This window comes from Anabas testudineus, chromosome 6, assembly GCF_900324465.2.
Source record: "Anabas testudineus chromosome 6, fAnaTes1.2, whole genome shotgun sequence".
NCBI classification, from domain to species: Eukaryota; Metazoa; Chordata; class Actinopteri; order Anabantiformes; family Anabantidae; genus Anabas; species Anabas testudineus.
The window spans coordinates 11,194,728-11,220,229 of record NC_046615.1 but is presented as its reverse complement, the minus strand read 5'-3'; the positions used below and the strand labels follow the sequence as shown (position 1 = coordinate 11,220,229).

Below are 25,502 nucleotides of genomic sequence, written 5' to 3'. Positions count from 1 at the left end.
TTTGTCTTTTTTCAGTTTTTCCCTTCATCCTTGTTTTTAAAGATACAAGATAGGATATGTTTGTTCTGTCACGTACTGTTTTGCTCTAGGTATACAGTGAAGAATCTTGTTAATGTAATAAAGTCAAAAGTTTGGTTTAACTGTTAATGTATGTCTCAGCGGCTATATGGGACAAGAGCATCCTCAGAGGTTTTTTTGTGTAGCTGTGTGGAAAGAAGGATTTTTACTAGACCATAACAAGATAGAAAAAAATAGATATAGATCAGAGGTGGATCACGCTGTTGGAGCTCAGAGGCGATTACTATAATCGGCAAGACACAATAATAGTTTCCAGTGGCAGCTGACTCAGTCACTATTCAGCTCTAATAGCAGATAGGTCAGTAATCTGGCAAGTGTGTCGCACACTAATGATGTCACGTCTCACAAATGTGCCCTAAATGTGCTGCAGAAGCCTGTCTGTAGAGAGTTCTGGCGCTGGCAGGAACCCAAATGCCACCTGTGTGAGAGACGCTGAGATAACACCTTTTGTAGAAATAGGAGACACTGAAATAAAATTATTGCAGATCACAGATAATTATGTGTATTCTTGTCTTTCAGGGGTTTTCGTCGTGGTTGTGATCTCTTTTTTAATTTTAATTCATGTACATAATTATTTCAGTAACATACTCAACATGAAGGACACAGCACTATCTTAGATTCGCTATTGTATATACATGATCTAACTGACAGCGATACATATGTAGATAACACCTTACTCACGTCTGCCTTATCAATGTTCAGTGAACATTTTAACACTCGAAACTGCAGCTCTGAGGTGTCGGTTCTGATGGACTGTGGCTGAAAGCGAGACGCTAAACAGTGTCTGAAAAAACAATGGGGATAGCAGGGTGTGGTAAACCCCAAAGCTTGAAATTCCACATAATAGTTCACTGTCGTGACTGCATCATTTCTAATTATACTGCCTCCCTTGTGTAAGGTGCTGGACTTTAAATTATGGTATGCTACCACAACCCCAGAGCAGGTTATTGTGTGTGACGTGAATGTCACTTCAAACCTTGACCAGACTAAAAGCAATAAATAAATGTGGTCAACACGTGGTCATTCCCTTCTGGCCATCATACTTAAAACCAGATTAAAGTTTAACCATTTACATACCTATAAAAATTCCCATTTAACGACATAGTAAAGGTTGGATTCCTCTGTGATACCAGGACCCCAAATAACACACTCACTGCAGAGTAGGCACACTGCCATATAGCATTACTGATACATGGCTACTGGTCAATGTAATCATTCCTTTTCCTGCATTGAAAATGCTGAGTCAAAAGTAAACGGAGGCTAGGAAATCACTGAAAACCAGAGTTGAACAGTCAGAGGTGTGAGAATATGGCTTTTCAGAGGCCCTTTACTTTCTTTACCCAGAAAGTCACATCGATCATAGCAAGCATACGGTGATCTACGATTTGCAGTTTGAACTGTTGAATGATTTCTTATTAAAGCGTGAAGGTCAGTGAGTGGTGTATTTTGAGGACGGCACAAAAGTAAAATGGTTCTGTGATGTCATCCGAATGTGCTGACAGTTACTGCGCCTAATCCAATCTGAATAAAAGTCATTCCAAGTCATTACAACCTCTCTGAAATCTCTTACACCTGCAGTTCCACCTGTCAGAATGAGGCAATAATACCTACAACAAAAATAAGACCCAGAATGCCCTCTATCAGACTCAACTGGGAGTGTTTCTTAATTCATCTGGATGAGGCGCCTGTATCTCTAATTTCTATACATATATTTACAACACACACTACGTCTTGTACGCGACACAGGGGTAAGCTCAGACCATGGACAGTTCACTGTACTCCCTCTACTTTGCTCCAATGTCACTATCAGTAGAAATCAAAATCAGCAGTTTGTCAATAATGAACAAATACATATTTACAGTTAATTAAACACCAACTCTTGATTCTACACCATTTCCTCACTGATTGTTGAGCTGCTCGCCATTCACTTGGATATGTGTATTTCTTGGTGTGCCTGTGTGCAGTAACCCTACTGGCCATGCATTGAAAAGTGAAACAGCAGTAGTAGGTATATTATTTTCATTTCAAAAGATGAACCTTTAAATAAACAATTGCTCAGCGTTTTAGTTTTATATCATAGAAAAAGACAAAAGAAACAGGCAATCGATCCATCAAGATGATGGAAATATGGAAATAAACAAAGAGAGAGAGAGATGAATGAAATCAGTCAAATGCCTAGCATACTGTAGAAATGGAGATCCCAGATTCAACGGGAGACGGAAGCGTATTTTACATTGGAGAGGAGACCCCCGTTGACAGCGCCCTCTGGTGGCAAACTTGATAAACACACACAGGCTGTAGAGGAACAAGGTGGTCATCGTGGTGATGCTTGTTACTCCAGGTAGATGTCCTCAGTGGGGCATGCGTACTCCAGATGTTCCTGGTAGTATTCCTGGAAGGCTCGTCTGCAGCAAAGACCAAAGAAGTGTGAGCATGACCAGCTCTTAGATCCAGAGTAATCATTCTTGTCGACAGATTTTACACAGTCATGCTCTGTTTCATTTCAAACGCTCTGTGTTGAAATGACGTAGTAGTACTAACGAAAAGAGTGCTTAGTAAACACAATGCTAGTGAAAACACAGAACCATTCTCTCTCAGTCAATCGTTTTTCACTAAGTTCTGTCTTCGAGCAGCTGATAGGTAAAAAAACTCTGCCGCTTGCCCTCATTCCATCCAGAGGCAGTGAACTATCGGCATTTTTAATTATTCAAACCCAACCCGGCCAAATCAGACATGATTAAGCCTCTGATAATTATTTAACCATACACACATGCACACATATAAAAATAAGCCTGGATTACTGCTCACTTATCCATATACAGATGTAAGTGATGCATAGTAAAGATGGGTTTTAATCTCTGAGATGACACAGACAACAAGACCATCGAAGAGTTTGTACAAGAGAGCTGTTGAAGAGCTGTTAGCATTTTCAGCATCTTGGCAATTAAAATGTTTTTAAAGTTGAAGTGGAATAAATATAGCTAATCAGACAGATAGACAGATGAAGAAGATGTAAAGTCAGTACTGCCCCCTGGTATATTCATACTATAGAGTAATTGATAAACTCTAACAATAGAATTTGGGCTCACCCAACACACTCTGCTACAGGTCGCATGGACTCCTGGGATACAAACACATGGCAAGCAAATCTGTTCAGCATTGGGTGCTTAGTAATGAAGCCGAAGTAACTGCAGAAAGAAGAAAACAACATGTTGCGATCAGTTAGATGTGAGACTGTATGCTGGTAACGTGAGGGCAGAAGGTCAGTGACTGTTTACCAGTTGTTCCTTGGATGGCATCCACAAAACGAGATGTTTTTCATCTGGAAGAAGTGACTACACCTGTCATACTGGAGACGTAGAGAGATGCAAAAACACACAGGAAGAGCAGTATTACGATTTATCCACATCCCAAATCTGTACAGCATTTAAGCCTCTAACCTCAAACCCAGCCCCCTACTCATAACTTGCTTCATACCAGTGCATTAGTTCATTCATTTGTCCATACCTCGTCGAGGGTGTCGTATTCATCCTCCAGGCTCATGATCAGTTTAACTCCTTGCAAACTAATCTCCAACTCACACAGAGATGGAGGTCGCACATGCACCGTCCGTTTCCTTGATATCGCAATCTAACAGGCGTTAGAAATACGGATGTTATATTGTTGTTCATGACAATATTTATTCATAGTACATACAGTATGCACATTTGTTTTTCATTATATTTTGTGTGGTTATGTTTTTATTCTTCTCTTTTCCACTTTTCTTACCTTCTGCATGGCAGCACAAAGGATGCCATTGCCTTGGTGATAAGGTACCTCAACAGATCCCAAAAACTGAACGGTGAAAGTCTCGATCCATGCTGGATTTCTTTTCATTCCTACAGGGTGTAATGTCAGCGTGAACAGATAACGTGAGTCTTCTAACACTCACAATGACACAGATGAAAAGACAGTGGATTAATCCCTTTACTCACCCAACAACTCCTTAGAATGACCTATGACCTCGTTGGCATAAAAGGCAGGGAAGATGCCCCGCTCCCCTGTCCGCATGTTGTAGCCTCTGTACCAATAGTCGTCCTCTTCTTCCTCCACATATAAAGGATCATCCACATCCAGCTCCAGCTCATCTGCATGTCTAGGAATGAACCTGCAGAGGGCAGCAGAGAGAGTGAGTGGAGGAGGGGGCACTATTACATGTGTCCTTAAATGGTATCTCTGTGGCTGAGCATCCTATAGACTGGCGTTAATTTGATCAGGAAGCATCTGTTTGAGTTTTTACGTGACTCCCACTGGAGAACAGAGACTGAGGAGTAGTGAGACAGCTGACAGAGAAAGATGGTGATGTGGGTGGAGGCTTACAGGGAGAGCTGTAAATGAGGGGATTTAGTTACAGAAAGAGGTCTGTGTCAAAGCAAATATGAATGCATACCGTTTATGTGTGCGCAAGGGAAGAGAATACAGCTTTCTCTCTCACATGTTCACATACAGTTTACACACATAGACACAGATGTTGCAGCACTAAAGCCGGACTTTAGCTTGAAAATCTGGCAAAATAAAAAATGGTATAAAAATACAGAAGGCTGTCTTACCTGTAGACTGCTCTGTGCGTCTGGTCCCTCTCCTCTCCATTGATGGTACAGGAGAACAGGCCAAAGGATTCTGTGCCTGTAAAAAAAAAATAACAGATAGACTGTATTAATGAAAACTACATTTTACAAACAATTGAAAAGAATACACTGAAATAAAAATAATTTTTGTCTAACCTTGAATGTTGCTGAGGAAAAAACTGTGATGTAAACTTTCTAGGAGGAAGTCTAAATAAAAACTAATCAGGTTTGTCAAAAAGAAATGACAATGAAAGCCTTTGTAATGAGCCTTTCATTATGCAAATCACCCTTCATTAGAAATATAAATCTTGAAGCGAGAGCATTGATTGATGATGGATGTACTGGGAAGCTAAGCCATCCCATAGCTTATGTGTGGGCTCACTGCCAAATTTAGATCATACGTTAATGCATCATGCTGACAGTAATGTGTAAAACTAATGCAGTACATTCAATCTGAGGACCACAACCTGCTTGGAGGACCACAACTTGTGGGATATACAGTTTCCATTAGTTAAAGGAGTTCAACATTTTTTACTGCTTCGCGTTCTTGTCAAGAGTTAGATCTGAAGCTCTAACAAGCTGATGTCTGAACAGTAGATATGAAGCTGCCTTTAGGGAATCATTAGCTTAGCCTAACATGAAGACTTAGGTTCTGAAGGTTATGTGTTGTACTGTACTATGTCTCGACCAATTGCAGTGACTTATGACACATTGAGATAAATTACAAACAAGATTGTTAAGACTTCTGACTTACTGGAGGAGCGGGAGGTGCTGTTGACGAACACATTGAGGAACTTCTTGGAGAAAGGAAGGTCGGCCTCCGGCGAAGAGTCCTCTGAAGAACTGAGAAGTTCTGGCCTCACTTCTTCATCGTCTTGACCATAGCCCACCTCGCCAGTTCTCAAATGCTCCTCGTCGCATAGTGTGGAAAGCTCACTGTCATCGCTCAGGACCGAGGTGCACCTGTGGAGATACGACTTGTCAGCTTCAAATGCCAGTTTGAGGCTAGACAGTCACACAAATTACACTAGATGTATATTACATACCTTCTGAGGCTGACTAGTTCCAGTGTAGTATTCTCATCCACCACTAGTGTGTACTTCATTGAGTCATAGGCCAGTCCGTCTTCTTCATTCGGCTGCCTCTGAGCCAACTCTTTCTCACACAGTGGGAGGTCATGATCGGATAAGGGATGCTCTTGCACACTGGAATCAATGGGGGGTGAACTATCAAGCTCTAAGTCACTACCCGTGTAAGACTGCTTCCTCACACCACCTAGGAATGGATACGAGTCCCCGTCGTCCTCTTCTTCATCATTGTCTGTGGAGTAGGTGAGGCTGAAGCAGCGGTTGGTCTGAGCGGTAGGGATGTCCAGTGTCAGGCTGTGTTTGACCTCAGTGATGCGCTCGAGAGAGGCTGAGGAACGGCTCGTTGGCCGCTCGCTGGGCTCAGTCTCCCGACCTTCATCCTTGTCGCTGACCACGCTCTCACTGAGGCTTGGGGAGTCCAGATCCTTCCTCCCTTCCAGCATCATCAAGTCATTGTTGGGCTCTCTATATTCCTCCTGTTTCCTGGAATTCTTTGATGGGGTGTCTGTAAAGATCTTCTCAGAGTCTGTAGTTGTATACAAGGTGCTGGTGTCTGTGGTTCCTCTCCCAATGTTTGCACAGTGCTCTAAAATCAGAGGCGTTATAATGTCACCAGTAGGGTTGCTTAAATAGAGACAACGATTTATCATTGCTTGTTCTTTTGAAGAGTCCACGCTTTTCAGTTCCTTTTTGTACCCTTCACTGTCTTTATCTTCTTCCTCTATCCCTTCTTTCTTCTCTTGGTCCTCATCATTGAAACCCTCTCCAATGTCTGAGGATGGCGAGATAGTGTCTGACACAGATGCCTTCCTCTTGAAGCAGTCCTCAGGACAGCTGATTGGATACGAACCCTCTGAGATCATTCGGTTCACCAAGTTGCTCAGCAGCCAGGGGGAGTCTGAGTTCTCGCTTAGGTCGTCTTCACTTTCTGATTCGGAGTCTCCTTCACTTGTTTCGTCATATTCATCTGCACTTGGCATTAGCCTGGGTCCCACTGGCAGGTAGAAGGAGCGTTTGAAGCTTTCCAGGCTGTGGTCTGGTTCTATCTGGAGCACCATCTGTCTGGACAGACTGTCTTCACAGCGTTGGGCAGGTGGCAGAGTCTCATCTGGGTCAGCCTGATGCTCACAGGACAGTTCATCATCCACACTCTGCAGCCCCATCAGAGCTTGACCATCATTATAGGACTCAGGGGGTAAAATGGGTGAGTCAACAGGAGATGGTGTAGCAATAGTGGGTGAAGGTAGAGGGGAGGGAGAGGGCAGAGGAGATCCTTCTTTGATTGGGTCAGGCTGTCCCAGAAGTAGAGATGCTTTCAGTCCAACAATTCCACTGTCTTGCTCTAACTCTGTATCTGGGTCCAGTTCCTGGTCTGATGTAGGCGAGCTGGCTTCTTCAATGGAGTTGGTGAGGTGTGATGAGCGTCCACTGCTACTGTCATCGCTAGTAAGGTCCAGCTCTGTCTCTGATATAGATGAAATCATGTTGGAGACTACAGGACCTCCACAGGCAAATGCAGCCTCAATCTCCCCTTCAATGTCAGAGTCAGAGCCTGGAGAGCTGAGGTCCTTGTCCTGGTCTGAAGTTATGTAACCTTGCTGGTTCATATCAGCTATCCCTGGGTCTGAGGATGGAGAGGTGGAGTCATTACCTACAGCCTCCATGGCAGAAGGTGCTGTAGCATCTGAACTGTTGAATTGGTCAAGAGCATCTGATCGGCTGGAGGACACATAGCTGGAGAAGGAGGCAAGCTCAGAGGGTTCAATGGAAGGGAATTCAACGTATGACGACTGATTCTCTTTACACACCATGTCGTATGTCTCCTTACACATGAACTCCACTTCAAAGTCCTTCTCCAGTTCTTCATCAGACAAGGGTGTGTCAGCGCCATCGTTGGCTCCCATGGGAGCAGTAGATGACAAGCAGCGACTGGTTCCATCTGGGTCTAGGTCATTCTCTGGCTCCATACCTGACTCGCTAGTGACCGTGTAGGTGTCAGTGGCACACCTGTTTGAGTGTTTGTGGTTGTGGTCGCTGTTGAGGTCATGGTCCACCTCTGTGTCTGAACACTGGGAGTGCTCGTCTACGGAGGGTACTCTGGTTTTCTGGGATGAAGGGTTAACCTTTGACTCGTCACCAGAGCAAGGGTGAGACTTATGTTGACCAAATGAGCCTGTGAAAATAAAAATGTGTAGAAAAACAAGAAAGGAAGGTAATGAAAATAGAGAATGCTGCTAAAGAGTATAAGGTACATTGTTTAGAGAATTCAAAAGGAGACAGGTCAGATGAGTTATTGGGGCCAGAGTAGCTCGAAATAATTATAGAGAGAAGATAAAACAAAAGAGCATAAAGACTTTTGAGTGAAGAGGAAGACAGGGTACGGCTCATAATCTGTTAATAAAAGAATGAGGGATGAGCAAGTTCAGCACAACTCTTCTTAATTAGTTAGACACTAATTTGATTCCCTAAAATAGACCATTGCAAATTGGTTTGTAGGAATCAACTTGACAGTGTTTTGCTGAACTTAAGGATCACTGAACAAGTCAAGTTCACATGTTTTTATTCAACACCACAGCACTACATGACACCGATGTTAATGGAATGAGCTCTAAGCTTGCTGGGCTGGCCTTCTTGTTACCGTATTCGGGCCTCTCCCGCCTGTTGCCCTCCATGTCGCACAGGAGGGGCCTGTGAGGGGACTGTGGGTTCCTGCCCTCCCCTGCCTGTTTTGGTGGAGTACCTTTGCTCTGAGACCCTGGTGCCTGGGAAACTGGAGAGGCTGGGCACTGGCCTGTCACATGGCTACCATCTTCCAGGCATGAGTGTGTTGGAGACAGACGGCCTGGAGGTAGAGTAGACATTTATATTCTAACTGTGTGCAATGCCTGTTGTTTTTACATTATAATTCATAACAGCTGATCTTAATTTGCAGGCAACAATGACACGGCCTAATAAAATAATAAATAAAAAGCCCTCGCACTTGCACATCTAGTATAATATACAAAGTTATTAATAAAGTTATTATTTATTAGGATTTAGCTCATCCTAATTTGAATTGTGGTGCCAAACTTTGTTTTATTATTTTTATTTTGTTATGTATATTATTTATAAAACAATGCCTTCATTTATTTATTTGCATTAAGCCTTTATGGGATGAAGAGACAAACAGGAAATGTGTAGAGAGACAAAGTATGACATGCATCAATATATATACTTACCCTGTGAGGCAGGGTTGCGTAAAGAGTCTTGCCAGCTTCCTTTCTTTGGGGACAGACTGCTGTTATTGTTTAGAGAATCCTAATAAGAAAAGAGTGGAAGGTATTTCACAAATCAGTACAAGACTACATAAACATGATTAGTGTTGAACTTCACTCTACTTACCTGTGACGCAGCAGTGGTGAGGTTAAGTGTGGTGGGTCTGCTCTTTAGAGTACCAAGAGTAGGGGAGGGTGGGGGAGAGGCAGAAGGAGATGGGGGAGCATCTGGGTCAACCTCTTCGTCCTCTTCCTCTTCCTCCTCCTCCTCCTCATCTTCATCATCAATCATCTCAAACTCTTGGAAGTCATCCTGGAAGGAGCAGACTGGGTGGTGCATGTCATTCTTCTCCAGAATGAGGGAATCCTGACTCCGCAAAAGAAAGGGAGATGAAGCGTTAATGAAGTGGATACAGTTAGGTCGTCTTACTACACTGTTATGTAGTATAATACCACAGACAAAAAAGCAGCTATCTTTCATCTCTTATATTCCACCTTAATTTAAAAGCTCTGCCAAGAAAAAGCCTGAGAATATAAAAATGAATATAACTACGAGAGCACAAATAAACAGCGTGCAGAGTAATGTACAACCCAATCCTACACAGAGGTGTGTAAAACACACTCAAATACACACTGTAGGAGACTGGTGTGTGTTTGTGAAAAGACGAAAGACACAGGGAGAAGGTGCGATGAAATGAGAGTGGATCAATCTAAGATCTCTCAGGTTTCAGCTGGTTTACCGGAAAGTGGTGCAGTAAATGATTTTGAGGTGTAAGAGACTCCTGCTCCAGGATGATGTGCGTTGCAGTGTAGCCTTTGTAAGACACATTTGATGTAGATGTTTAACTAGATGCTTGAACATTATTAAAACTCAAACAGTAAGGCCTCTCACATGCAGAGATTTTGCTATAATCAAAAAGAAAAAATTTAATCTCTCCTTGATTGACCTAAAAGCGCTGAGTGTGAATAGAAGCTGATATATTGACACCATTAGACAAACTGTTTGGTCATTACCACAAATATTTGTAGTTCATCTCTTCTCTACTTTGAATTTGATAATGCAAATAGAGGGATTGATTTATCTGGTTCCCAGTTTGAACAGCGCAGCGGTTTCTCTGCTGTTTTTTTTCAGTGCGGCCTTTTTAATGGACAAATCAAAGCTCACCCGAGCTCCCGCCCATCTACTGCACACAATTCTGCTGATGCCTGCTGCATCCACATTATGCTACAGCAACAGAAATCAACACTTATTCTATTACCTTGAGAGTGCACATGTATATCCAGACTACATTCTAATGATTTATATTTAATGTGAACTGTTTAATCTAATGTTTAATACATGTATGTTGTTGAAAGTACACCTTTCAACTGGTTATTATATGCTAATCTTAGTTCACAATGTGAAGATTCACAATGCTTTTTCCTCACACCAACATTATTATCCATCACAGGGGATATTTGACCTATAACTCCATGACGGTGTAAAAATCCAGATAAGCATCAGCACGGCTGTGAAAATGTCACATCTGAGCCTGAGAGAATAATCTGCTCAAGCAGGAGACATCCTTTGGAGGTAGTTAGGCCAGGCAGGCTTAAAGAAAGGCAAAGAACTATAAAAGAGAGTTGTGTGTTGGTGGGAATCGATCCCAATGGCCTCCAGTTCCCAAAGACATCCCATCCAGCACTGTGACTCTCCCTCTGCCGTCTATCTTACACAAGCATAAACTTCTTATGGCATTGTGAATGAAATACATTCACATAAATATCGGAGAGAACTAATACATTTAATGTGATTGTAACATTTTATTTCTTGTGTCATTCAAAAACACAGTTATGAACACAGGTATGTGCTGCTTAAATATTCTAATGACTAACAGCCATTACTGCTCTTCAACTGTAGCTTAGCAGGGCATTGCCTCTGGATGCTGATCACAAAGTGACAAGATGTCACTGTAACCAAAAAAGATGAAGGCAAAAACAGCTTTTTGCTGACTAATTAGCAGACCAGAAGCTTGTTCAGCAAGACTAATTCTATACTGACTGTGCTGCTGCTGCTGCTGCTGCACACTAGAATACTCTGTGATGGCTGCACCAGTCCCATCCTAAGCAGCAAGAAAAGAAGAGTTGATCTGTAGGGTCATCCCGCTTACTGAGCTGAGCAGCTGAGAGGTGAAAGCACCAGAAAAATGAATGAAACTGAGGACATGAACCTCAACTAAATAATGGCTGCAAGCCTTTGCAAACGAAGACGACACCAGGGACTCGTAAATCTTAGAGAAGAGATGTGAAGCATAATAATTAAGTGGGCTTTTTAAGATCTAACACACAGTAGATCAACTGAACGTGAAGATGGTGATGGTAAGCATCCTCAGCAACCTATATACAAATATCAATCAACCATGAATTTCAGTTAAGTTTCCACTGTATCTGTGTGTGGATGCATGTTAGCCCATTTACCAAATATACTGTAGCTGGTAATCTGGGTGAGTTTTTCACTGGAATATGACAGATGTTGATCAGTCTCTCTTTAATGAAGACCACCTAGTGAGTGGTGGCCTCCATCTATCAGTGATCCTTTAAATTTCCACATTTTAATCTAAGAATAGTACACGCAGCTGAGACATGAATTATACTGTACATGCACTCGCGGTGTTCAGTGAGGGACAGAGATGGATGACTTAGAGAGACAGGAAGTCAAGCATCAGGAGCAAGCTGAGGAGGAAAGCAGCAGGGTGCAGTGACAGTAGCAGAGACAAAAAAAAAAAGGGAAAGACTCCCTCTGTTGTGAAAAGAAAATCCCATGCTTGAAAACACATTGTCAAACCTAACCCCCAGTGACATCACAGATAGTAGAAAAGGACAGCCTGAGCCAGAACTGCCTCAGTGTTCTGGCATCTGACCAGTAATTACCATTTCCTCAGAGACAGGGCACAGAGACAGAGAAAATCAGACAACACCCCCATGTGAGTGATCTTTAATTGCCCGTCCCCAAATTCGGATGAGAGAACCAGCTACTTTAACGCTTCATGTGTGTTAGTTTGTTTTCATTCCAGTGTACGAGTGTCTTCCTGCCACACAGGCTAAGTACTGATCTAAAGGGTTATGGAGATTAAGACCTGAACCCCATAACGAACTGGAATTAATCAGAGTTGGGGATTGGGGCCAGAGGATAATCTCACTGTTTAGATTGGCTGTTTTTCCTAAACATCAAAGAGGATGTATGACCGCATCGTAAAAAACAAAAGCCATGCTCTGCATCAGCAGAGTGCAGTGCACGAGGGAGGGACTGCTCCTACTGACGAGCTGACAAAGTGTCGGCCACCCTACTGATGCAGGCAAAATCAAATAATGTCATAAAATTCTCCGTCTCGCCTTTCGTTCCCTGTTATTTAAATGTACACACATCTACACCGAGAGGGCAGCTGGGTGTGTCCTATCATCCCATGTCAGCAAGATTACTTCCTCTGGGCAACGATGTAATGTGATAAGGCCTGACACTGTCTCTGCCCTGTGCTTTTTTTGTTTGTCAAGTGAACAATCAGGTTGATGTGTTCATGCATGTGCATGTGTGGGGGAGACTAGAAAACCAGCTGTATGTATGCACAGTATGGCTGTATGATCACTTTCTGAAGTCTCCACACTACACAAAAACAGCTTTGAAGAAGGGCTTTGCTAGCTCTCCATAATGGGTTTTGTTGGTGGATTAAAGTGGAATGAGCAAAATATTTTGCACAGATTTATGACAAATGCTCAACCCCCAGAACCAACCATCCCTCTGCTAAATCCCTGTCCCCAGTCACCTCAGCAGAGAACAGACAGAGACAGAGGGTAGAAAGTCAGGGGAAGAGCGCTTTAAAGGGGAAGGGAGAGAGGAGAGGTGGAGGGAATGTGAGCTCTGTCTCTGAGCAACACTCTGCATAGGAGGGAGGGAGGGAGAAAAAGACAGCGCGAGGGAAGGGGGTTGTCTCTGCATAGCAGCAAACTGCACTGGGTCACCCGCCCTCTGCTGCAGCTGTGGCTCCAAGCCACCAGCATAAAACATTTAAATCCCACAGAGGGGAGAGAGAAAGAAAGAAAGAGAACGAGGGAGAGAGGATATGAGACAGTAGTTCTTAGAAATTGTGTAATTAAGGCCTAAGCTGGTTGGACATGTGGGATGATACAGCTAATGGCTCAATTATTTGCATACTTCATGACACAGTTACTTGAATAGGCTGCTCAGTGGAAGTGCTGCAAGGAATTTCTATTACACAGTGAGGAGTTTGGTGACTGTATGCTGCTCAGATGCGGTATGTGTGATATATGATGATCATCTGTAGGATCATGACCGTACATAAAGAGTGCTACACCCTGTTTATGAAAGACATTCAGGTTTCTCATTTTGTCCCTAGTGTTATAATATGAATATCCCAGTCTTTACTGTAATGGCTGCAATGCTGATAAGTCATGTAGCCTGCAGACAACAATCAGAATATACAGCAATGTTTACATAAAATGATGCCATATTAAAAAATGCAGTTTTCAACACTCAACAGCTTTTCAAATTAAGCTACGTTTCCTCCTTGACTCAACTACAGTATAATTTATGACAGTTTCTATAAACTATACAGGATCAACAACAGACAAACTGCTATTATTTAGTAAATAGAAAAATATACAAAAAAATATACATTATTTGTCATAAAACACCTGCTGGAAAGTACAGTGACAAGAAAAGGTAGGTGAACCTTTTGGTTTTCTGGATTAATTTGTCATAAAATGTGATCTGAAGTCAGGAGTATTAACAAATATTATGTGTCTAAAGCAATAACACATCTGCTCTTTCATGTCTTTATTAAGAACAACCATAAAAAACTAATAGTGCTAGCGGTTTGTCAACCCTTTAAGTAATGACCTCCAAAAAGCTAATTGGAGTCAGGCATTAACATACCTGGAAGAAAATGAGTTTATAGGTGTGGACTAGAGCTACTTCGACTGGGGAAATACCACTTAAACGTTTTGAGTTTGCTTCACAGAAGAAGAATACACTTAGCTGAGCCATACCTCACCATGATCTACGCTCAAGAATTGCTGATTAACATAAAGCTGGTTACAATGTCATGTCAAAGACTTTAGAAATCGATCAGAATTTCTTTTGTGTTATTAGTTTAGGCACATTATATTTGTTAATACTCTTGAATTAGATGAAGATCAGATCACATTTTATCAAAACTTAACGCAGAAAAAGGGTTCGCATATTTTTTTGTATGTAATAGATGTAATAAATGGCTGAATTATCAATTGGGTCAAGAGAAATAAAGTACTCACCTTCTCATATGGATCAGAGTCATAGTTGAGTCCAATCCCACAGTCATCTGTGATTTCAGAGAGATCTTCATCATCAAACTCCTCCAGGCTGATGTCATGGGCTGGCCTGGAAATACATGAAGCACAGGATATTCACTTAATGTTGGGGAAAAGTACAGATGTTAGGATATTTTCAATATTCCTTATTCATCAGACGGGAAATTCTCATTGATTTATGCTCACACACTGAGCCCTGTTTTAGGGGAAACCTGCTCTTTATGGGTCTGAGTCTCATATTGTGGACACCATGCAAACAGCCTCTGTCTTCTTTTGCTACTAACATCCACTAACATCGAATAACAACAACAACACATCAAGTACTGAAATTAAATTCAAGTGAATCCCATTTATTTGCTGAATCTGACGTGTTATATGTACATTTACTGTGATATACTGTATGTGTTTATTTTAGGTTTTTATTGACGAATTTTTGGCAGCTGGCTCCTACACCGGAGCTTCTGAACTGAACACTACAGCAGGGCAGTTTATCTCTGTGTCTCTGCAATGAGCCATGGCAAGTTTTCTACTCTTTCTAGACTCTATCTCATCTTTGCCCCATTAGTTTGAGCAGGCTCTCGGTTATACAGCAGCTTGCTAGCAGCGTGTTGAGGGAAATGCTGCATTGCAGGTTCCATACTAAGAAAACAACACTAGACTAATATAAATGGATGCAAGCTTACATCACACAGTCATATAGGGGTCTTGTCTACACAATGTCATTGGTCCTATGGAGCAAATGAGGACATGCTGATGCATCTGAAAGTAAAACAATGGGCGGTCATGTAAAAGTCACAGGCATCAGAGTGTCCTGACTACTACTAAGGTGCTACCGACAAAGAAAATGGGAAAAGGCTATTTAATGCATAAAAGAGTAGTTTTCAGTTAAAATGATATAGTGCAATGTGTCTGCTGCAGTAGTTCATTTCAGTCAAAGCACAAATAATACAATAAAATTAAATTCAAATGTAATTTTAATTTTTATGTTCTTAAGCTATAATAAAAGCTATAATGTATAATGGTATGATGTTTTTAATTCCAGTCTTTTTCAGTTTAATCAGAGTTTTGTGTTATCAAATTGAAACAATATTAAACGTTATGATAAGCCGAGTGGCATGAAAGTTTTTGATAAAATTATGCGGTTAAGGTGGTACTGATAACGAAACCTAGATATAACACATATGTTTCCATTTGTGGAAAACTACTGTGGCACAGAAACCACTGAGCTTGACCTTGCTGTTGATACGTACGTCTAATCAGATAAAATTGTGCTGAAATTGCATCATTTTAAGATTTACCTCTCTCTCCACAGGCTCCCTGTTTGTGTTGGGATTGATGTTAAGATAGCATTAATAAACCATAAAACTCTATATGTCCAGGCTCCAGTTTACACATCAGATCTTTTAATTCCATATGAACCTTCATGTAGTTTGATATCCTCCAGCAGCAGCTTCTGTCTGTACCAGCATCCTCACAAAAAATGTAGCGGTGGCCTTTTCCATAAGGGCTCAAAGCTCTGAAATGACCTGCCTGAGAAAACGGATGTCTTTCAGGTCTTGTCTTAAACACATTATTAACAAAATGCCTTTCTCCTACAGCAACAAAAGCTTTCAGTTTAAATTACGCTGATTTACACATAGAACAGTTAATGCTAATCTACAGTATGTACTTTAATTAATTTAAGTACGGAGGTGAGTTATTCAACTAGATTATTCTACCAGATTTTTTTGGAGGTTGTGTCTTTGTTTGTGTAGTGTAGCAGGTTAGATGTGCAAATACACAAAAACAATACGACTTCCATGAAAAAAGACTCTAAGGGTCACCCTGTCTGGACTGATATAACTGAGTTTTGATAACAGTTCGGCTGATATGGGACCAAACAGGTGTATATAAAGTCTGTCCAGATGCAGAATGAACTGTATCCATCCAGGAGTGCTGTGTGGACAGGAGGGATCATGAAGTGTCTTGTTGCTATTCTGGTCTGTGTGGTGCTCGCAGAGGGAATTGTCAAGTAAGAAAACTTTCACGCTGTATCTCATAATTATAACTTCTTTATTCCAGCATGAAAACATTGAACTTCAAGATGCACTCCTAAGGTCACCGCCAATAAAACCCATGACAAATCCAAACTCTTTGTTTTTGCTTCCACTTTACCCAGGATCCCTCTGCGGAAGCACAAGTCCATGCGCCAGGCCCTGAGAGAGAAAGGGATTGAGCTGCCTTACCAGGATCCAGCTCTCAAATACCAGCCCTATGTGTTAGCCGGCTCTGCCAACATGTACATCAACAACTATGCTGATGTAAGAAATCCTGGGTTAACACTACTTTTACATAATGCACACAATTATCATTATAAAAGCATCAGGTGATTGATGAAATTGTATGTTCTCTTTTCTGTTCATCTCTTTTTTCACATCTATCTGAATCAAGACCACCTACTATGGAGCCATCAGCATTGGAACACCCCCGCAGTCCTTCGAGGTGCTGTTTGACACCGGCTCTTCCAACCTGTGGGTGGACTCTGTCTACTGTACCACTCAGGCCTGCAGTGAGTACTAACACACTCCACCTATATACAGAGTTTGCAGTTTTTCATCTTTTTTCGTATAGCTCACATATTGTACATACAGGATATTTAGAGTGATATTTTGAGTCTAAATAGAGGCATGTTTATGGAAATGGTTCCAGAGGTAATCTAGATCTATGCCATTTACAGCCACACACACACAGTTCAACCCTCAGCAGTCCTCCACCTTCTCTTCCACGAGTCAGTCCTTCTACCTACCCTATGGAGCTGGAAGTCTTTATGGAGTCTTTGGATATGACACTGTCAATGTGAGTAAAAGCCATCAAACACATCAATAAATCTCTAGTATACTAGCATATAAAAGCATTTAAATCCATGGCTGCTATTGTTGGTTTTGGACTCATAGGTTGGCGGCATCGTGATCACAAACCAGGAGATTGGTCTGAGCACAAATGAGCCTGGTCAGAACTTTGTGGTGGCCCAGTTTGACGGCATCCTCGGACTGGCCTACCCATCTCTGGCAGCTGGAGGAGAGACCCCTGTCATGGACAACATGATTTCTCTAAACCTGTTGAATGCTGACATATTTGCTTTCTACCTGTCAAGGTACAACTTATCACCTATTAAGTAAAACACATTCTGTATCACCTATAGCACATAGTTCGTCAGCAATTACTTAACTTGCACCTATGTTTTGGTTTCTTGTCTGGTTTAGTGGGGAGCAGCAGGGCAGTGAGCTCTCTTTCGGAGGAGTGGATACCAACATGTACCAAGGCCAGATCTACTGGACCCCTGTCACCGCTGAGACCTACTGGCAGATCGGTGTTCAAGGGTCTGTGATTTTAAAATATTATCAACATGAAATATTGAAGTGCAATTTGATGACAACTGAACCTGCTTGATCTGGATGAATCTCACAGACGATGTCTTCATTATTGTTATTTTGGATCATACTTGTGATAATATAATTGGAAGTAAAATTAACATTTGTCATCTGTCATGCAGATTCCAGATCAATGGTCAAGAGACTGGCTGGTGCTCTCAGGGCTGCCAGTCCATTGTAGACACCGGAACCTCCATGCTGACAGCTCCAAGTCAGTTTATGGCTAGCATCATGCAGGCCATTGGAGCCCAAGAGAGCCAAAACGGAGCGGTAAGACAAATGGACATGTATAAACACAAATAGACAAATTTAAAGTGAGTAAGCCGCACATATTTTACCTCACGAAGAGCCAACTCTGCCAGTAAGGTGCCATTAGAGCTGAGGGCAAGGTCATAAAACATATGCTTACATCAAAAGAGGAGAAACAGGAATATAATTACAATATCACTCTTTTGTCTTGTTTCAGTATATGGTGGACTGCAGCCAGATCAACAACTTGCCAACTCTCAGCTTTGTTCTCAGTGGAGTTACCTTCCCTCTGCCTCCTTCTGCTTACATCATTCAGGTAAGTTAGTACATGCATGCTTAGCATAGGCATGTGTCGGTGTGACTGTGGATACACTTTTCAATACAAAAGCCATGCTTATTTGTTCCACTTTCCTTTCTCCTGTCTCCACCTACAGCAAAACCAGAATGGATACGAGTACTGCTCAGTGGGCATCACCCCCACCTACCTGCCCTCTCAGAATGGCCAGCCCCTCTGGATCTTCGGAGACGTGTTCCTCAGAGTGTACTACTCTGTCTTTGACCGTGCCAACAACCGCGTAGGCTTTGCTACAGCTGCCTAAGTGTCACCAGTGTAACTTAATCTGATCATAAATCTAATCAGATAATAAGTTAGTGTCAACTAAAACACTGACAACAGCCTCAAACATGCGCCCTAGGATAAATTTAAAAAGTGTTTGCAATGCAGTTCAGTTCAGTAGTTTCAATTAACATATGTGCCACTGTAAATTTATAGAACAAAATCAATCTTCAGGTTAATGTATACAAATCTTGACAAACATACTTTAGATGGATTTAAATAATCAAAAGTCATTCTGAAGCAGAATAAAGGTGAAAATGCTCACTGCAAGTGTTTTAACATTGTCTTTCTAAACTACGCCTCATTATTGTAACAATACAGACCCTGGGCTGAGGGACATCGAAGGAGTTTTTTTCCTTGTATAATTAACCTTAATACTGTGTGTGCCGTAGGTGTGTGTATCCAATTGTTTCCCATAACTAGTGGCTGGTAACAATGCAATCCAATCCTGGGTCATTCAAAGACATAACTCTGTTCCCCATACATAATGTAGTTTTCATGAAAAACCTCAGATGCCACCGATGTTACTGGAGTGTGGTGCAACTGGTGTCACTCACTGTGAAACAATAAATCAAGCAAATGAAGAGTACAATAATCACAACATGAGTCTCAGCCTAAGTGTGGGCTATGGGTCTGACTAAGGCATCAAGACCATTCCTCAGACACAGAGTCACTAAGACCAATTTCCTTGATATTATCCTATTCACCATCATTAAAATAAGTAATAGCACCTTAACCAATCCTGGAGGAGGAAAGGAAGCTGCTAATAAGATCCTAACCCATCCAAGTCTTTAGGGAGCGTTAGTGTAAGTGTGTGTGATTCACAATGGAAAAACACCACCAGCTGTATCCAAGGCAGCTGTCACCACCACACAGGTGCCATGTTCGATATTTGGAGTGAAAGGGTGGGAGAGATGAAGACACTAAAGGATACAGGAGACAGGAGAGGTGATCAAAGGAGTTGAGGTATACAAAGTGGGTGTAAGATGAAATAATGGGAACTGGGAATTCAAACTGTACTAGTGCAGTAGAGAGCCCCCCCCCCTCAATCCCTTTCCACCCCTACCCCACCCTACTGTATCTTACCAGACCCCATTTTGTGAGAGTGTGTTTTCATCTGCTCTGTGTTGCACTGTTCCTGTAACTCTGCAACACATGTGACAGCAAAGTGTGGCCCCATTTCCCCTAAACTGCAAAACCTAGCAAATGTGTATCAGTGAAAAACTGCAGACACAGAATATTGTGAAACCAAAACCACTGTTCTCTTTAGGAACATCAAAACATCAGCCGACTCTCATGCTCAACACTCTTACACCCCATTTGTCTTTAAGATCAACGAGCATTTCCCTATTCTTCTCTGTTCCCCCTTTCTTTAAGATGGTTTATATATTTAATTGAAATCATGTTTGTTAATTTCATTTTTCACTTCTTACATTAGATAGAGAAAACAAGTCAGAACTAAATTATTATAATTTACACACTACACACATTTACACACATTCTTTGCCATTACTAAAATCTTGCTTTTACTTCTGTGTGACTGTCGAGTTTTTTCTCCCTGATGCTCTCAAGCTTGACATCTCTTCAAATTTGCAGCAGTTATACTCGCTGATGCTGTCATGTCCCGAGTAGAAACTGTCAAACCAGCACACTGTCATCTCGGCTTGTCTCATACTATACAGTGACTGCATTGTAGCACATGCACTGTGCCATTTTTAAAATATAGGCTCACACATCTTTTGAGATAAGCAGCTTTTTCAGTTTTCTTGTACAGAAAAGCACATAAACAAAATAAATTTAATTTGTTGTTTTGTTATGTGCTACATTATATAGATTATAGTAAATTCTTTTTGGGATTTGGATTGTCAGAAAAGTTTTTTTTTTACTATGGTTTACCAAAATATGTTGAACTAATTGAGAATGTAACTAGCAGGCAAACCGATAATGAAAAAAAAAAATTATTTTACAGCATTGTTATTAAGAGCTATTTGTTGTTTGAACAATCAATCAGGATACATGTAGGTAACAAGAAGCTAATATTTTACTTTTAAAATACTCTTTTAAAATACTAAATTTAGGTAGTTTAATACAAAATGTGGTATATTGTATGTTGTTTAAGATACAAAGGTGTAAATATCATCAGGCAAAAAGTCGAAATTCTACATTGTCTTCTTGTATCCATCTTTTGATCTTAAACTGTTGTTAGATGTGTTAAAATGTTTCTAGAAAAAAACAAATGAGTTAGCCCTGACTTTATGAAAATAGCAAAACGACACCATAATTCATAATCAAAACATGAACTGATAGAAAAAAAAAGCACCTGATAAGAAATTAAATTGGCACTCTTATAACAAAGGCGTGACTACAAAGAGGGCTGGGCGGTCGGGTCTCTGATGTAATTAAGCTGCCTTTTAACCATGAGCACCTGCTTCATGGTGACATCATCATGTTTAAAAGGCAAGGACATCTGATGTGGTCACTACTGACTCATTAATGAGATCAATTTCCTAGGCTTTTCACCCACCATCAGTCTGCAGTAATACACAGACACACATGCCCAGACCCCAACACAAACACACACACACACACAAACACACACGCATGAGTCATACATTTAACCTCAGTGAAGCACTCTCTGTCATCTTTGTCAGATCCAAACCTGAAGATCACCCATGTTTTATTTGAAAGGTAGATACTGATGCGTTGTTTAGGATTAATTCACTTTTGTAAAATGTATACTGCTGATAGATGGGAAATATTCACCAGGGTCACGCTCCGGGAAAACAAATCTCATGCACTCCATAAATATGACTCATTTAATTAATGTTGGGAAAACAAGCTATGGCAACAAGAAGAGTGACAGGCGAAAACATGGCGTGGTTGTACGCAGTGAGGAAGGGGAAATACAAAAACACAAAGAGAGCGAGGAAGACAACAGCAGGGAGGCAGCGATGGAGCACTTTAGCTAAAATGGATCTGTACATAAGCTTCTTACCCCACTGGTAAATGTACCCACTACCCAACACCCTCCTCCTCCTACCTTCTCCAACAGCCTTCAAAGCTTCGAAAGGAAAAAGTGGAACTTCAACTGCTAAACACGTGAGATTCAGAGAGAGGGAAATCAAAAGGATGCTTGCTGGAAATTATGCCTAATCTAGTTGTAGAATGCAGTTGTGGAATAAAACTGGAACCATATCACCTTTTCAAACCCAAAACCTTTTTTGATAAATTGTTAAATCTGGGGTTCCAACAATAAATCTTTTCATTATATTTATGTGCATACTGTATATACCCGAGGTGATGTCATCAAGTGTCTTGTTTTTTGTGATAGAACATTAGGAAAATTAAAAAACTCACTCACTAGTCGTTTAATCAGTAAATCATTTCAGCCCTTTTTGAATCCATGTAGGTTTAGCATTGAGCATATTAAAATGGCAGAATTCATAAATGGCTGAAGACTGAGATTCAAATAACAAAAGCAGATATTTTGAGGGATAACTTACATGCTGGCTATGGTATTTAGCTAAATTAGTGTTCATGTTTTTTAGACTCAAAATACAATTTCCTAATTATAAAGTGATTTGTTGAACTTAGAGTTTAACATATAGTACCAGCTTGGAACCAGATCCAAACCAGTACCCAGGATTATGACTGCCGCCTCAATAAATCCACAGACATTGCAAACACGTCCTTTTACCACAATTAAACAATGAATTCTAGAGCGTTTGTGTGTAATAAATGCATATTATTTCTTTAAAAATTATGAGTGAACAGTACTGTCTTTGTACAGAGTCATGCAGTATGTATGAGTTCTATTTCCAGTGGAGAGACAGGTCCTTCAGTGCAGGAGAAATTATAGTCTGTCATAAATTTCTGCTGCCCAGGAGAGAAAGCGGGCTCTCTTATGGATTATGTTGCCCATTGGAAACTGTGTTAGGGTTATGTAAGACAGATTACTGTACCACACCATCACAACACTGGTGGTTTCATCTATGAATCAGTCACACACACAACACAACACAGGGCAAGAGCAACACACACACACACACACAGTAACTTTAAGAAAACTATGAACATATAAGCAAATGTGTGAATGCACTTATTATGCTTTCAAAGTCAATATTTAATCTGTTTAACTTGCTGGTATAATATATTTAAATTCATAATATTGATACAAAGGCCAAAGCCTGGCCTGTGCTCTGAGCTGAGGTCATTGGTAGTCATGCGAAAAATCAGCTCTATTGATCTGCTATGATCCACCCATGAGATGAAGCTACGGCGTGTAACTAAATCCTACGTAAGTGGATATAAAATCCACCGGGACCCTGCTGGCTAATGTGACTGCATTCTGTAGGAGATGCAACATGTGGAGGCAGACGATGAGAAGCTGCTGCATTACATGCATTAGTACTTACAAGGTATCATACAAACTGGTACTATTTTTGCCCTGTTGTCATCGTGTCAGCAAAACAATGTACTAGGAAGACAATCACAAGTGATTGTTATATTGGATTGGTATTCTGCATTTGATAGCAGAGGGGAAGCTTTACAGCCGCAGCAGTGGACATGGACATTGGATGGGTGTCATAACAATGTAAAAAGACAATGGCGTCTGTCATCAACCATTTGCTAATGCATTCAGGCAAAATCTGATTTGGATATTGCAGCAGTCTCCAGAGAAGTTCGTCCAAATCGCACTCACACTTGCTGCATATCAGGCCTAAGTTACACCCATAAACCAGTTACTCTTCAATACCTGCATGTCATGTCATCTAACCCATGAGAGTAACAACCTTGGAGGGAGTACTGGAGCTGTAGCACATGATTGTGCACTGGGTATTGATCTCTGGTAGCCAGTAGACTCCCAGTCACAAGAGAGGGGAGCTCACATTAGAGACATTTGAAACATCATTACCATATGCAGGGCTTCCGTAAATCACTGTTCAGCCACATGTCCTTGCCTGGGTTGGACTCAACAGGGCGTGGGCCTCACACAGCGAATGCGCAGGGTGGGTGATTATCGCGATAGGTAGCGATCACTCTTTTGCTGTTTATTTTGTCATTTGCCCTTATTTACTAGACTTTGCAGTAAAGAATAGGACACTTATTTACGAAATAAAAACAACAACAACATTGTCTTCATTATGCGCATCAGCTCGGAAACACAAACAAACAGCTCTGCTCAGCTGCAGCACCTACAGGCGCGACAGCGAGGCAGCAGCGGGCCTGACCGCTTCTCCAAAATCTCTATTCCTCACCCGTGGCTGGGGATGTGCGCTTTAGCGCAGTCATGAAAACAAACCCTGTGCATGTCTTTCCCCTGTCCTTAATGTCATTTTCTCATCCCATTAACCCAGCGCGTCGTCCCTCGTCCTCACTCCACTGTGCTCTACATGCAAACCCTTACCTGCAGCCAGGAGGAGAGAGGGAATGGAAAGTGGATAGGGAAAACATCTCAGCCCTGTCCGCCATCTTCTTCCACAAATGACTCAGAGCGACTGCAGAAAATCACTGAGGGAGCGCAGTCCATTCACAGTCACACGACAGAGGACGGACTCGGCCGTGGACAGAGGTTTGTCTTTCTGCGGCCCCACAGATGCCCCCCTGGCCGCAAGCCTTCAATCAGACGAGCCTGCTCAGCACCATCAAATTTGCAGTCAACCATCCACACAAGCAGAGTATCAGTGGGTGTCAAGTCCGAAATGATCTTTGGAGACAGCGCACAGCACGTCGGCAATTACAAAAAAAAAAAAAAAAAAAAAACCCAATCCTGTCCTCCACGTCCAGGAAAATGCCAAAGCGCTCGGCGTGTGACCGCAGTCCGGGCTCTCGCTCGCCAAATGTCTGCTGCTGCGATGCTGCCTGTGACACACAACGGATACGGGCCAGCAGTGCGGAGACAAGCAGAGACAGAGGAGGAGGAGGAGGAGGATGAGGAGGAGGGGGTGTGGAGCAGAGACGGTATAACGTCAGCGCCGTAGCTGCGAGAGCAGGCTGTCCTGAGCGGATGCGAGCAGAGCTGAAGCCTGCAGAGTCGACAGGCGACAAAACGGTGGCGCAGGAAAAACAATGTTTCCACTGACATTAGAGTCACAGTGCAACATGCAGCCAGCAGGAATCTTTCAGGGGCAATCCAGGAGTTCCCAGGAGGAGACATGCGTTGAGTTATATACGAGTATTGTTTGGTTATTTTCATTTGGCTCCATCAGACTCGTTTAGCTCTATTCTGATTTACCTAAAGGTAAAAGGCTGCAGACACAGAACAGACCAAAGTGCTGACAGCAGAGGAATAAAATAAAGAAGTTTAATTTCACTGTTCACTAACTGTGTATTTAAAACATTACAGGCTGGTGTGCAGTGTGTGTGTGTGCGTGTGTGTGTGTGAACTGTAGGTTATCATGAAAATAATAATACATGCAGTCTAATCAGTGATTCAAACTGGGTGTAAAAGTGAACAAATCATTGCCTCTGTATAGCCAATGGTACAAACACATAATAAATATGAATTAATAGTAATATCTAATAATAAATACTTAATCCATAGTTTTATTTTGGGCATACAATTTAGCTGATGGTTTTGTCTTGAGATTGACCTCTCCTTGAATTCATCAGGGGTAGAACGAGTTGCTTCTTTTCTATTTGCCACTGAATTACAGATTTTGAAAGACAAATCAATTAATAATAAGTCACACCTCGGGTTTGGGAGGAATCATGCTGAACTGATCATGCTTAATGTAGAGCTGTTCACTGCCTGTGGTGCTGAAACTGTGCCTCGTTGAGTTGCAGTTGACCATTTGTGCCACACGACGGCAGTAAAGGTTCACTCACTGTATGGAAACCTGACAAGTCTTTGACAG

General features: G+C 41.6%; 2 protein-coding genes across 3 annotated transcripts; one reads left to right on the top strand and one right to left on the bottom strand.

The window, feature by feature from the left end:
- Positions 1-97: 97 nt before the first annotated feature.
- Positions 98-24,398, bottom strand: mapk8ip2 (mitogen-activated protein kinase 8 interacting protein 2). 2 transcript variants are annotated; one of them, XM_026366127.1, is made up of 14 exons: positions 24,053-24,398; positions 14,335-14,440; positions 9,155-9,394; positions 8,992-9,070; positions 8,412-8,615; positions 5,732-7,946; positions 5,440-5,648; positions 4,668-4,743; positions 4,053-4,225; positions 3,847-3,956; positions 3,586-3,708; positions 3,357-3,427; positions 3,168-3,266; positions 98-2,483 (listed from the first exon to the last, which is right to left on the bottom strand). In XM_026366127.1, exons 1-14 carry the CDS (start codon positions 24,115-24,117, stop codon positions 2,411-2,413), a joined length of 3,843 nt encoding a protein of 1,280 aa, XP_026221912.1. In that variant the 5' UTR covers positions 24,118-24,398; the 3' UTR covers positions 98-2,410. The 2 variants fall into 2 exon arrangements, with proteins under 2 accessions (XP_026221912.1, XP_026221913.1); XM_026366128.1 differs by having other exon boundaries at positions 8,514-8,615.
- On the top strand, positions 16,326-18,628 carry LOC113166159 (gastricsin). Its single transcript, XM_026366129.1, has 9 exons — positions 16,326-16,381; positions 16,529-16,670; positions 16,801-16,918; positions 17,087-17,205; positions 17,304-17,503; positions 17,613-17,729; positions 17,903-18,050; positions 18,247-18,345; positions 18,464-18,628. The coding sequence occupies exons 1-9, from the start codon at positions 16,326-16,328 to the stop codon at positions 18,626-18,628; spliced, it is 1,164 nt and encodes a 387-aa protein (XP_026221914.1).
- Positions 24,399-25,502: the final 1,104 nt, after the last annotated feature.